Source organism: Maniola hyperantus, chromosome 4 (assembly GCF_902806685.2).
Source record: "Maniola hyperantus chromosome 4, iAphHyp1.2, whole genome shotgun sequence".
In the NCBI taxonomy this organism is placed as follows: Eukaryota; Metazoa; Arthropoda; class Insecta; order Lepidoptera; family Nymphalidae; genus Maniola; species Maniola hyperantus.
In genome coordinates, this window is record NC_048539.1 from 12,574,243 (window position 1) to 12,587,631 (window position 13,389).

Below are 13,389 nucleotides of genomic sequence, written 5' to 3' on the forward strand. Positions count from 1 at the left end.
CGGAAGAGTTTCGACCCTCGAATACTATCAACGATCGAGACGCACGGTGTGCATTAGGCCAAGTTCCAGCGCAGCATGCAGCGTGTATATTTACACAAAACATTTCGGGCTGTATTTATCCCTCTCATAAGTCTGGTTCGCGTATTGATAGCTTTAAATACCCCGAGTGCCCCGAGTGTTTTAGGCTATTGTATCGGAGACGAAGTCACGGAAAGGGTGTCACCGTGACACGCACAGATAACGTTTTTTCCGTCATCTATGGAAACGGCATTATTTAAGCTCCATCCACCAACGAGTTGTCGCATCGATGAAGCGGGCTCTTAAGACGTAAATTAAGAAATATTTTTAGGAAAGAAACAACAATTTAAAATTTATTCCTTTATTGTCAATTAGGGGAAAATATTTAAAAATTATTCTCCTCGAACTTTAGAATCTTACAATGAAATGCATTTCATAAAAATAATGATAAAAATGTATTTACAGGCGACTTAGAAACTAAGCTTTCTCTTATATTATATGTAATAGTTTATTACAATTCATATAAAATTGCAAGGCACCAAAAAATTGACAGTATGTTTTGTGCCTTATTTTACATTTATTTTATTATTTAGTAATAACTCTTTTTAACAATGTGCCAAGACTTTTTATTCGAGCCTATATTCCTTATTATTTAAAAATTTAAAAGGTTAAAGTTGTGATTTGAGTTACAATTTTGTAGGAACGTTGAAAAAATAGGAAACTTAATTTAGAATAATTTTGAGTAAGCGGTTTTGTGTTTAAAAAATATTAACATGAATATTAGTAGTAGTATATGCACTCATATTTTTGACCTAACTTTATAGTTTGAAAAAAGAAAGCGTGGCCGACGAATTAAAATTTATTTTATGATTATTCTTAACTGAAATTGTAAATCTCATAAATAGCTACCCCTTTTCTCTTTTTTTTTAAACTGACTTAAAAATGAACTTTATACCTACAATTGAATAATTGAAACTGAAAAACAAAAGAATTGTAACTTTATTTTTGTACTTTAAAATCGTGATTTTTTCTAATATTTTTTTCTAAATTCATTTGCCTACTATATTTTATCTTAGAATGCATTTTGTTAAAGGAAGCACGCGTTTCGATTTATTTACGTACCCTACTTATGTCTACTAGTAATACACAATTATCACTAAAATGTTTTTAAATCTTTAAACAAAGTTTGAGTTTACGCGCCAAAACATTAGTCGAGTTAGAAAATCAATGGAGTAAAATAATATTTAAGGATTGTCAGCTTTACTCGTACCAAAAATTGTTTGAACTTTAAATAAGTTTAGTTTTTTACTCATATTACATAATTAATTATAGCTGATATTACTAAGCTCAGTTAATGTACTTGATTTAAACTGAATTTTAGTAATTTAGAAGTCAAATAAATTAATATATAAAAATAAAGATTTTTCAACACTTTTAATATTGTTTACTCAATTGAATCAAAAACTTGACGATAATTCAGGGCATTTTTGTTACATTTTTTCTAATTTGTGAATTATTTAAAAACTTGGCTCATTGGCACATAACAATGACACAGAGAAAAAAATTAAACCTAAAACCTAAAAAAAACTACGAAGATCATATTTTCGTGATTCGAGTAGTTTTCATTAATTAAATATTAATTTTAAATGATAAAAATAATATTTACAATTATGTAGGCGAAGTCGACACGTGGATAGCAGTTTTAAAAACTTAGCTAACGAGATAAATAGTTGAAGAGCTGATGAATTATTTGTACAAAGTACTTTTTGAATAATTTTTTTTGATCAAATGGATCATGAGCTCTCAAACTAAAATATTTACTTATCAAATAATATATTACAAATACAAGAAAGTGAATTTGATAATTTTAAGTTCTAACAATATTGAGCATAATGGTCCCAAGGTTATGTTCATATTTTAAAGCGAACAATGGAATGATGAGATCTTATTGTACGACATGATCGTACTTTTGTAATAGAGTATTTTGTTTTAAGGTGACAAGGAGGTTTTGATAGTGATTATGCATTTTGGGGGACTTATCAGTAGTAGGTACCCTATGCCATTTTTTAAGAAAATTTCAGCGTATTTTTTTTTATTTATATATTTTGGAAAAATGGAATAAGTAGGTATATATTATAAAATGAAAACAGTATTCATCAATATTTAAAACCTCCAGTCACCCATGAACAACGTAATTGGAAGCAATATTGGAATGATAATAAAAGCGGAAGATATGACAAAATCAAATGTTTGAAGCTCGACTGAGATTGATGCCTGTCGAAATAGTTTGTTATAATATTATACCTATGTATTTAAAATGTGAATAAAGAAATATAAAAAAATATTTCATAACTGATCATGTGATTGATTACAAATTAAAACAAACATAAAACAATAAAAAAATACTAAAAACACAGGCGTCAATCTTAGTCAAAACTATAACTTAAAGCTAACCTATAAATTTTACTTAAAAATAAAAATCTACATACACTACAGTACAATACAAAATATTACGTGCTAAAGAATCACACATAAATAATTTCCTTTCACGTCAATACGCAAAACAATCTCATATGTTGATACATAATTCCCATTTACTTAAATATCATTTTATTTTTTAAACACAGCGTTTTATAAAACATGAATAAAAACATATTTAACAATAACAAATATTTAGTTCACGGTGACCGTGTTACAAATTCGGTGTATTTTTGATAAATAATATTTATAAATAAAAATAGAAACATAATCCGTGAAATATACAGATTATTTTTCCACAGACAGTGAAAAAAAAATTTAATCACAGATGAGGCAATTTATTCAATAGATCTTAACTTTTAAAACACACTTTTTCACATTATTTTGCTAAGAACAATGCTTTAAAATTTTGTCATTATATTCCAAAAATACACCAAAAACTGTCATGGGATTATATTGTCATTTCCAACGCACTTAGCTTCATACGTCATGGCTATACAAATCAGTCTATCTTCTACGGCACTCTAGCACCTTCCGAACTTCCTTGAGATTTCCAAGAGACTTTAGACAAAGACAAAAACAACTAATCCTAATAACTTTAGCACGAAACTTCTAGTGTGCTTAATTAGTTGTTACAGCAAATTAAATAAAACTACCATTAAGGTAGTATTTTATAAAAGGGCAACACTAATAATTTTATTGTTCATTCCAAAATCAGAAGCACAGAACATTATTACCCTCTGAACATTGTACCATGAAAAATAAAACATTCACGTACCTAAATTCAATTAAGAGTTATGGGTAAGTTTGACAAAAAATTCTTGTACTTATTTTAGAACAATGTTCTAAAAATTTTGCACTAAAAATTGTCGACAAATTCAGATTACTGTCAGTTGGGCATTTTGACACAGACAGCATATTTCATTTTTTAAATTGTTATGAAAAGGCAAAGGCAAATTGTGCAGCCAAATCTTTACAGACAAAAAAAATTATCATGTTCACAGAAAACTTTAATTTTTTTAATGTGAAAATCCTTGGAAAATCGAATTAAATATAAAACGCTTCAGTGGCACCTTTGTTCGCCTGTTGTATGTCGTTTGGTGATAAGGCTGCGCGGTCTGACCAATCTGAATGGGGTGACTGTGTTAGCGGTGTCTGCGGGGATGGGGTCGACCAATGGTCCGGTGACTCTGGCGAGGGGGTCGGAAATGTATCTCCCATACCCCAACTTCCGTAGAGACCTAGAGAGAAAGCATAATTATTATAATACTTGTTACAGTTAGAATTACCTTATAAATGTTATTATTATTACACCTTAAATAGTAAAGGCTGTTTCATGCCAGAGTAATACAGTAGCGACATTGAGGCATGCCACAAGGCTGCATGCTTCAATAATTTCAAATGTCACAAGAATCGTCGGCAGACTGTCATGCCATAATATTACTATTTAACCACACGACGTATAAAATAGACTGCCGCATGCTTATTGTTTCTATTAACGCATATCATATAACGCATACATGTTATTGCAGCATTATCGCATGCTGTTGTTGAGGGGTTGAAAATCAGCCTTAAGAGCTGCCTACATTTTTATTTATTACATTCACCGTCCTAATCTCCTCTTGCATAACATCCTATTCTTCAATAACATACATAGATGAGTGACGTAAGTTTATGGCACATAATCGATATAGGGTGGAAAAAGTCTCCGTTTAATTTCGGAAAGAAAAGTTTTGAACGAAAAGTTTTGCTCAATAAAGGTGAGGAAACTTACCAGACATTAGATTAGTAATGGCGGGATGCTGCGCTCCCTGAACATGTCCTAATGCTGCGGCGTGCGTCATCACCGCTTGCAGTTGCGCGTTGTGCTGGCCGTTCGCACCTGCACAAACGCAAAAAATATTATATTACAACTTGGCTTATTAAAAACTACCCCGATTCCCTGACCTACTTAAGATGAAATTACCGATTAATGTAACTTTTTTAAATAATTGTTCAGGAATATAATTGAAATAAAATTTGCAACAATAATTAAGCATAACCTATTCCTAGCCCCCAACATAATAAAAACAAAACTTTGTATGTTTATTATTTCTGCAAGCCACAATGACTGAACCGATTTGACTGAAAGGAATGGAATGGAGATAGCTGATACCCTGAATTAGATACAGGTTTTATTCGGAAAAATTAAAAAGTTTCCCGGGGATTATTACAAACTTTTATCCACGCGGACTAAGTTTTACTTTAAACATAAATTGGTAGAAATTTTTGAAAAATGTCTGAATCACAATGAAGATATTTCAATTGGAATACGGCTTAAGTAACATGAAAATGATCATCTATGATATTATGATCAACAAAATACTCACTGAGATGCGCAAGCGCCGAATAAGCAGCCGCGTCGAGGTGATGGTGACGCAACGCTGCCATGTGCGCAGGCGACGTTGGTAACGACGGCCGCGACTTTCCCGGTGACGGTGATCCTGTAAAGAACAATGTAATGTAGAAAAACAAGAAAATAGAGTCAAAAACAAGTCAGATAGTAAAAAAAACTGTAGTGAAGAATAATAAGTTCCGAGGAAGCAACCGGTAGAGCTTTCAGTTGCCCAGTCTAGTAAATTACATTGATAAAGTCATAAATTTTAAGCTTTGAAAATTTTAGTCGAGTTTCTTCAGTGTGTGAAACCTTTCAAGTTTCAATCTTGTGTCGTATTTACTTTATATTACTGTTTATACTGGGTTACTTTCTTCTCTATCTTTGAGGTGCTCTATTTTCAAGAATTCTGCCTTCCAGGATCAACCTTGGAAGCTCGTATAAGGATCCTCTTTGAAAGTACCCAAAATTTTTATCATTTCTCTGTGCGACGGTCGTCGTTAGCTTTGGATTCCTTGGAACCATGTAATATGTACTCCGGTGATTACGTAAAACGTTGCAGTAGCAACAGCATCAGTAGCAATGCGACAGTTCATTTGCTGTCTCTCTTCTTCTTATTTTTCTTTGTGGCTATTGCTGGCTCTTTCTAGCTGCTGTTACCTGTTACGTGTGACGTTTGACAGCAATGATCGCGAGATTTACGACTGTCGCAAGCCTGTCGCGAGAAACGTATTCACTCCGCGGGTGGTTAGGGTTTACGACTAGGAACGCTGGAAGAGGATTTACTGCTAAGAAGTAATTTATGTACGTACCTATGTAGGCATGAGGTGACGTCGTCTGGTTGCTGTGCGTGGGCGAGTGGTTGGAGTAGGGGGGCGACAGGGAGGCGCCCAGCGCACCGCCGCCGTACTGCAGCGTCTGGCCCGTCTGCGGACAAACGTACTGCTGTAGCTATTAGTATCGCAGGTATAGGGCATCTTCAATACAGGCTATTCAAGAATAATAATTATAGTACGCGACAGGTCAAGATGACGGCACAACAGACGGGTGCGGAAACCAGCCCAGAGTGAAGAAGATCAAGATCAAGATAACAATCGGGGTGAGGACATCCCGCACAACCCCCGCGCTAACCCGGTACGGACGAGCGCGGGCGACGTGCGGGTGTGCGGCGCATCCCCCGCCTCGACCCCAAATTGGTATCTCAACCTGTCACGAATAGGTGAACTGGTAAAGGTATCATGGCGATAAAAAAAATTAGGCGTCGGGAGACGTTCGACAGCAGCAAAAATTCTACGCATTTTTGGTAAAAGTAATTTTGACCAGAACGGACGGGACTGGACTAGACCAAGCCAGTCCAGTCTAGCCTGGTATAGATCGGTCAGATCCGATTTGGTACGGATCGAATCAGTCCGGTTCCGTCTAGTCAGTTAGTCAATACGAAGAAATCAACTAAAATAAGAAGTCTCGGTAACAGTAGGCATGGTGACTTTTTCTTATTTTACTCTCCGGCAGCGGAGCTAAAACGCCCGTACGTACGAGCAAAATTTCAATGAATTTTCAACAAGTCACACTGTGACACGATTTTTAAGTGTGACTCTTGGGAACCCCCTAAAACCGTCACTTCAAAAATGTTATGTAGCACAAAACATTATATTGCAACATGTGCGATGACCATTTGAGCTCCAAAAACACCACAACGCTTATCAAGATGCGTTCGTCGCTACGCCTACTGATCTGGTTAGCTTTTTTGGTGAAAACGTTGAATAATTATTGATTTTTCTGATCAACGATGACAATATCGATTACTAGATTAGTGACTATGACTAATAATAACCTTGATCATTATAAGGGCCATGTTAAAACAAAAAGGAGTAGTGTAAAAGGGCAAAACTCAGTAAATTAGAAGCAAAAGAAAAAGAAGAAGAAAATTAGTAATACCTTGACGCAATCGTCATAGCTGGGCGGCTGCTTGTGCTGTACAAGCTGCTCTACAGCCGGGAACTGCGCCATCGCGTTTGAGTACAGCGACGTCGCGTCGTACGGCGACGGTAGATCCTGGACAATACAGACAGACATTCAGAAATCTTATCTAGCTTGAACTATCCACCTTACAATTTGGCAAAAGACTCCCAAAATCTTCTACAAAAGTGGTTCACCTGTATTTGTGAACTTGACAAAATACCATTACTAATTCCCAAAGAGACATATTTTATTGATCGATAAGAGTAGGTATGTACGAAAATTGTTCTTTTTCTCGCTGAGAACACATTTTAGTTCAAATTTGTGAAATCAGTATGATTTATATGACGTTATCATTCCTACCGAGTTTTTTATCACGCTGTGCTATGCTATAAAATGAATAAACATACCTGTAAATTTTGTAACGGTGATTCAACTGGACTGAGACTGAATCCCAAGCTTTCTACGCTTTGTGGCACTTCTTGTGCCACCTTTTTATTGTTCTTTTTTACGCTAGGTTTCCTGTGAAAAAAGTAAAAAAATATTATTAACTTAAGGAACAAAGAAACAATAACGTCACCGATGTATATAAGAAACATAACAGGAGCTAAATGTCAACCCTGGGTACCTATATTTATTCTGGTATAACAATGGCGATTGATATTCTACAACATAGAGAGCATAAGTGTGTCTTTTATTTTTCAAAATACGTAATAATAATCTGGCAACTACCATTGCATTGTATACGCAGACAACAATTCATAAACTTGTTGTTATTTTTCTGGTATATGAATCTAATTTTGTAGCATTATCTGACTTTTTGGATGGGAAAAGACAGGTATTCTATATTTCGGGGCTTTTATTAAGTTTTGCCAGAAGTATACAATTTGGTCCCGTGTTACCATCAATAAGTATAATTACCGTCTAATCTGCGAGGGCTGCATGTTATTGTCATACGCCTGGTCCAGCGGGCTGTCGGGGCCGGGTTTCGCGCGCGCCTTCTTCGGCTTCCCTTTACTCGCCGTCGCGCTGATCACTGTGGGTTGGCTGATCAGATGCGGGTGTGGGTTCGGTGAAGCTGTGGACAAAGTATCTATTTGCAGTTTTCTTATTGAAAGTACATAATCAATGCACATTTTAGCAAACATGATCATGAACGCCAAATTTAAAAAAAAATTGGAGCACGAAAGCCCCAAACAGAAATAATTGATACTTACCCATCAAATGGTGATGCTGCGGTGGCCTAGGACAGTGCTCATCAAGTAGACGCACAATGTCATCATGCATCCTCTCTTGAGCAACGTCTCGCGGTAGTCTGTCCATGTGATCTGTGATCTCTCTGTTGGCCATCGCATCCAACAGTGCTTTACAAGCACCGTATGAACCTTCTCGCGCTCCGAGGAAAAGTGGTGTTTCATCCTAAAATATATTATTTTTGTTAGTTTATTGACATGATGGATTAACGGGGTGGAAAGGCGGTTAAAATATTTCTTTTGTCCTTAAAATGAATCAGAAAAATTTCAAAGTTTTCTTTAAAGAGAAAATGGCTAGAAAAACTAGACAAAATTGCCTACATGAATTTCATAATAGGTATAAACATAGACATGAGAACTGACTTTGGTAATTGATTTTTTACGGTTAGTTTTTATTTCAAATCAGACTTTCTCAAGCGTAACGTAATTTCGCCTAACATAAGTCCACGTTACCAACTTTTATCAAACGTGTACGTGAACTAATATGACCTTAATTTGACCTAAAACTTCAGTAAGAGTATGATAACTGCTTACTAGAGTAGAATAGTTACAAAGTGAAAAAAATTACAACGATTTAACGTTAATAAATAATTTATTATTGTATTCGATAGTCACCTTATCATCTTGTGCGTCCCTATTTGCACCATGAACCAGTAGAACGTTTACAGCATCCACATTGTTGACAGCTGCGGCCCAATGTAACGCGGTTTTACCGCTATTGTCCGCTGCGTTGATATCTGCATCTGCGTTTATTAGGTCCTCTACCATACCTTCGATTGCAAGCCTGTGGAAATATTTTTGATGTTGTACATTATAAGTACCTTAAAACTTCTTTAAAATAGAATTTTCTGGATTCTTTGAAACATCTTAGACCTAGATAAATTTTTGTTTTGTTTGTCTATTATGGTAATTTAGTTGTATATAATCTAACTAAATAGACAGCTACCTCTTTCACACAACATTCCATTCAAAAAAAAATTATATAAGTCTAGGAATACCTACTACAAAATTTTATTTATCAGATAAAATGAGTAATTTTAAAGAAAATCTTTTAACAATGGGGCCGATTCTCTTGTACACAATCTCTAAACTAAACTAAATTAACAGGTCTAAATCTAGTGCTTTCCTTTTCCGCAAGCAAAATTATGAAAGGGATAGCAATAGATTTAGACGTGCCATTTTAGTTTAGTTTAGAGATTGTGTACAACGGAATTAGCCACAATATTATTCATTTGCGATATTCATCGTATCTAATCCTGTCGATTGCTTAGTGTAAAACATTAAAAAAGGAACACAATAATTGTTATCTCCTTTATACATCTTGTGTCAATCTACTGTACTGTCCACATCCACATGTTTTGTTTACAGTACAACAGCTGATCGAATCTTTGGCAGCAGTGCATATAAATTATAATTTGGGTTATAAGTCCCGCAAATTGCTATTGCGCTGGAACCATGTCTCATTAACATCTAAATGACGTCATTTTGACGTCATTTGACGTATATTTAACTAAAAATATACCATCAGCATTCGAAACTTCAGTCTAGTGCTGACGTCACTAAAATGGTGGGCACGTGCATTAGCAATTTGTGGGACTTATAACAGCCGTTAGAGAGTCTATTCTAGTCTATGTGCCATCTCATAATTACCTGGCAGCCAATATAAGCGGTGTTGTTCCATCATGCATCCTAGCGTTGAGATTGGTGGCTCTATTCCGTAGAAGAATCTGGAAAACCCCCATAGCATCCGCCGCGACAGCAGAGTGTAATGGAGTTCTTCCTGTGTTGTCTTGTGAGTTTGCGTCCGCGCCCGCATCCAAAAGACGCTTAGCTGCGTCGGCACGTGCATATCTGGACGAAAGGAATTATAATTTAATATTCACGTTATAATTTAGACATTAACTATGTGTATTCATGTTAGGCTGCATCATCACTTACCAGCAGGTGATATCGCAGTCAAGGGTTTACTTGTATCGGAATAAAAAAATTGGGAAATTATCAGTCCGAACGATAAATTACGCAGGATCCTATCAGATGAGAAAATTGTGTTACGGGCTATTTTATTATCTACCTATATGTATTTTTTTCTTCATTAGAATCAAATATAATGAGCAGTATAATGATACACTGATTGATTGATGCGTTATTCCCTGGGTATTCCTGTAGAGTTCTTCTATTTGCTTTGCAAAATCTAAATCATTCCACCAAACTAAAGGTTTTTGTTTTTTTGTTCGTCTGCTATCATAATAATATCAATTCAGCACTTTCTCGGCTAACTAACATTGGGATTGGACATTGAAAAGATTTCAGAGCTAAATGATATAAGCTATAAAATAAGCCTACTATAGTTAATATCTTGATTAATATTATTGCCACTTACCTAGCTGCAAGATGCAAACTGGTTTCTCCAGTCTTATCCATAGCAGCATTGAGTTGTGCACCCTGAGCCACCAATTCAGATATGATATGTGCAGTCTGTTCATCCTCTACATCTGACCCAGTGTCCAGGCCTCCGCCTCTGATGGCCGCTACCATCAATGGTGTCATTCCGAGAGGACCTCTGGCGTTTACGTCTACGTGACCATCATGCTGAGGAGAAAAAGAATTTAAAACAATGAACATGTACTTTTATAAATAATTTTAATAGAGTTTTTCCAAAATTGTTTCTATTTTGTAAAAAAATTACAAAACTAGCAATGAATATAGTATGGCAGAAACCTTCGCGCAAACATCAACAACAACTGTACAAAGTTCTATCTCAATACAATGAACGAACATACAAACATTGATTTTCTTATACGTTATTAGATTCATCGATGCATTTTATGCCGGCTAGAAATCCTATTTGTGGTCCTATTAGGTGTTAAAAAAAATGTTTGTTGAAAATACTCACAATCGCAGGCGGCGTCATTATGCTAGGTGGAACTCTGATATCTGCGGCATCCAAGTGCTGCTGTGTCCAAACTCTGGGTTCGTGACCAGCTTCTTCATAATCCGTGATCGCAGTATGATCAGAAGCATATCCCCCTGGTGCCCCATTAGAATCCCCTGGTCCTCGAGCTCTCTTAGCTCTCGGAGGAGCAGATCCATCGTCTTCTTCGTCAGACCAATGCGGAGGACCCATGTGACCACCGTTAATATCAACGTCAATACATCCAATGGAGCCCTTATTCAAATTCCGCATTTCCTGACCATCTGGTCCCCTACGTCGTGAACGACGTCGCGTCGATGAATTGTTGCGAATAAACCCTTCTGGGAACCAAGTGATGCCCGCGGCGCGTTTTCTTTGAGCGGTAACAAGAACTCCGATCAGGAGACCCGCCAGAAGAACGAGAATGACTCCGATAAAGACGTATTTGAAGTTGGTAGGCTCGTCGCCACCAGGTTCGGTCGGACTCTGAGTGACGCCCTTAACTTGATAAATAGGAAAGTCCGGTGACAAGGAGTGCTTTGACGCTGTTGCTGCTAAGAAATCTGCCGCTTCGCTAGCCGAAAAGAAACATTCAGACCCGGACATCGTGGTACACTTCCTGTTATCAATTTCCAAGTAAACTTGGACTCCCGACTGTGCTCTTTCCGTGTATACTATGTGGTGTTTCTTTCCGAATTCAGTGTCTTGAAGACCGACATCGGTCGATCCCTTCCACGGGAATACCATGTCATTGCCCAGGTGATCTTTCTTTATTAGCACAGTTGTACGTAACTGATGGCCCAAATCTCGTAAGAAAGCAACGGAGTTTTCCTTGAAAGTTCTCACATCCATGAGTAAGATTACAGAGATCGCACCTTCAGCTAGATCAGGAGGTTCGTTTTCGCAATCGAGACCGTCCCAGTTACACTCGGCGTTGTTACATCCATAGTCACAATGGCCGTTAGCGTAGTGCTTTTGGCAATAAGCGTCGTATACGGGGTTACATTTCTGCAAAGATTTCTCACAGTCTCTACCATCGAATAAACAAGCTTGCGTGTTACAGACTTCGTTACATTCTCCGTTCATGAACACTTCCCAGCATTTTATCGGGGCTGTACAGTTCGCCCATGGGTTAATACCGAGAGAACAATCGTTTCCATCGAATTCGCACGCAAAAGTATTACATTCTTCATCGCAGTGATGATCACCTTGTTTTTCTTTGCAGCCTAATTTAACACATTGTTCTCTTTGGAAAGCCAAGTCTAATTCTTGGAGAGTTAGAACTGGATTTTTGCCGTATACTCCTGAAACGGGACTGCCATAACCACCTCTCGAATGAGGGTCGTGTATGTCGCAGTTCTTACCGGTCCACTGTCTGGGACAGTAGCAGAGATAGTCTCCAGGTTTGTCTATACATCGAGCTTCGTGATGTTTACAAGGGCTCGTGAGGCATTCGTTCATTGAATCTATTTCGCAATTAACACCAGACAAGCCCGACGGGCAATTGCAGACGTAGTCCCCATTTTCCATTGTCCTACAATAGCCTCCATTCTGACACGGATTTGAGTCACAAGCATAACCTGAATACTCGCAATTCTTGCCGTAAAAACCATCATTGCATAGACATTCATGTCCACCTTGGATCGCTGTGCAGATACCGCCGTTTTGACACGGTGAGTTTGCACAGAAATTGACTTTAGCATCGCAATGTCTGCCCATGAACCCAGGTTTACAGTTACAGTGATAATCGTTAATTAGTTGCACGCAATCTTGTGTGCCAGGATTCGAGCATGGATTTGATAGACACTCGTTAATGTCGCCTTCACATCGTGGACCTACAAAGCCTGCAGGACATTTGCATTCAAAACCGCCGACTTTGTCGATACATGATCCATTGTTGTGACACGCGTCTTGTTTGCAATCGTTAACGTTGATTTCGCAAATTTTACCCAAAGTTCCGAAGGGACATGAGCAAGAGAAGTTGTTGATCAGATCGTGGCATGTCCCTCCATTCTGACAAGGGTTGGGAAGGCAGTCGTTCACGTTCAATTCGCAGTTCTGTCCTTGGAAACCTTTGGCACACTGACACTGATAGGTGCCGACTAGATCTTTGCAGACTGCGCCGTTCTGGCATGGAGCGGATTCGCATTCGTTGATTTCCTTCTGACAGTAGGATCCCGTGTAGCCGTCGAGGCAGTGGCAGCGATGGGAGTTGCCAATGTCTTCACATGAACCATTGTTGCATAGCTGTTTTAGTTTCACTCCTGTTGAGAAACAACAGTTGGTTAGAATTTAAATATATAAAAGAAAAAGCTGACTGACTGACTGGTTGACTGATCTATCAACGCACAGCTCAAACTACTGGACGGATTGGGCTGAAATTTGGCATGCAGATA

General features: G+C 37.4%; 2 protein-coding genes across 7 annotated transcripts in view; one reads left to right on the top strand and one right to left on the bottom strand.

The window, feature by feature from the left end:
• Positions 1–13,389, top strand: part of LOC117996816 (RNA-binding protein 1-like) — a 411,711-nt gene that overhangs the window by 149,747 nt on the left and 248,575 nt on the right. The window lies entirely within an intron of this gene.
• Positions 364–13,389, bottom strand: part of N (neurogenic locus Notch protein) — a 192,238-nt gene continuing 179,212 nt past the window's right edge. For 2 of the 4 annotated variants that reach the window (XM_034985351.2, XM_069509880.1), the window contains 12 exons: positions 10,976–13,257; positions 10,463–10,671; positions 9,733–9,933; positions 8,698–8,866; positions 8,047–8,248; positions 7,751–7,907; positions 7,240–7,351; positions 6,809–6,925; positions 5,683–5,797; positions 4,866–4,979; positions 4,271–4,378; positions 364–3,737 (listed from right to left, as the gene is read on the bottom strand). In XM_034985351.2, the coding sequence (XP_034841242.1) occupies positions 3,544–3,737; positions 4,271–4,378; positions 4,866–4,979; positions 5,683–5,797; positions 6,809–6,925; positions 7,240–7,351; positions 7,751–7,907; positions 8,047–8,248; positions 8,698–8,866; positions 9,733–9,933; positions 10,463–10,671; positions 10,976–13,257 (3,980 nt within the window). In that variant the 3' untranslated portion in view covers positions 364–3,543. Of the gene's footprint in view, positions 3,738–4,270; positions 4,379–4,865; positions 4,980–5,682; positions 5,813–6,808; positions 6,926–7,239; positions 7,352–7,750; positions 7,908–8,046; positions 8,249–8,697; positions 8,867–9,732; positions 9,934–10,462; positions 10,672–10,975; positions 13,258–13,389 lie in introns of all 4 variants that reach the window. The other 2 variants (XM_034985350.2, XM_069509879.1) reach the window with 1 other exon arrangement.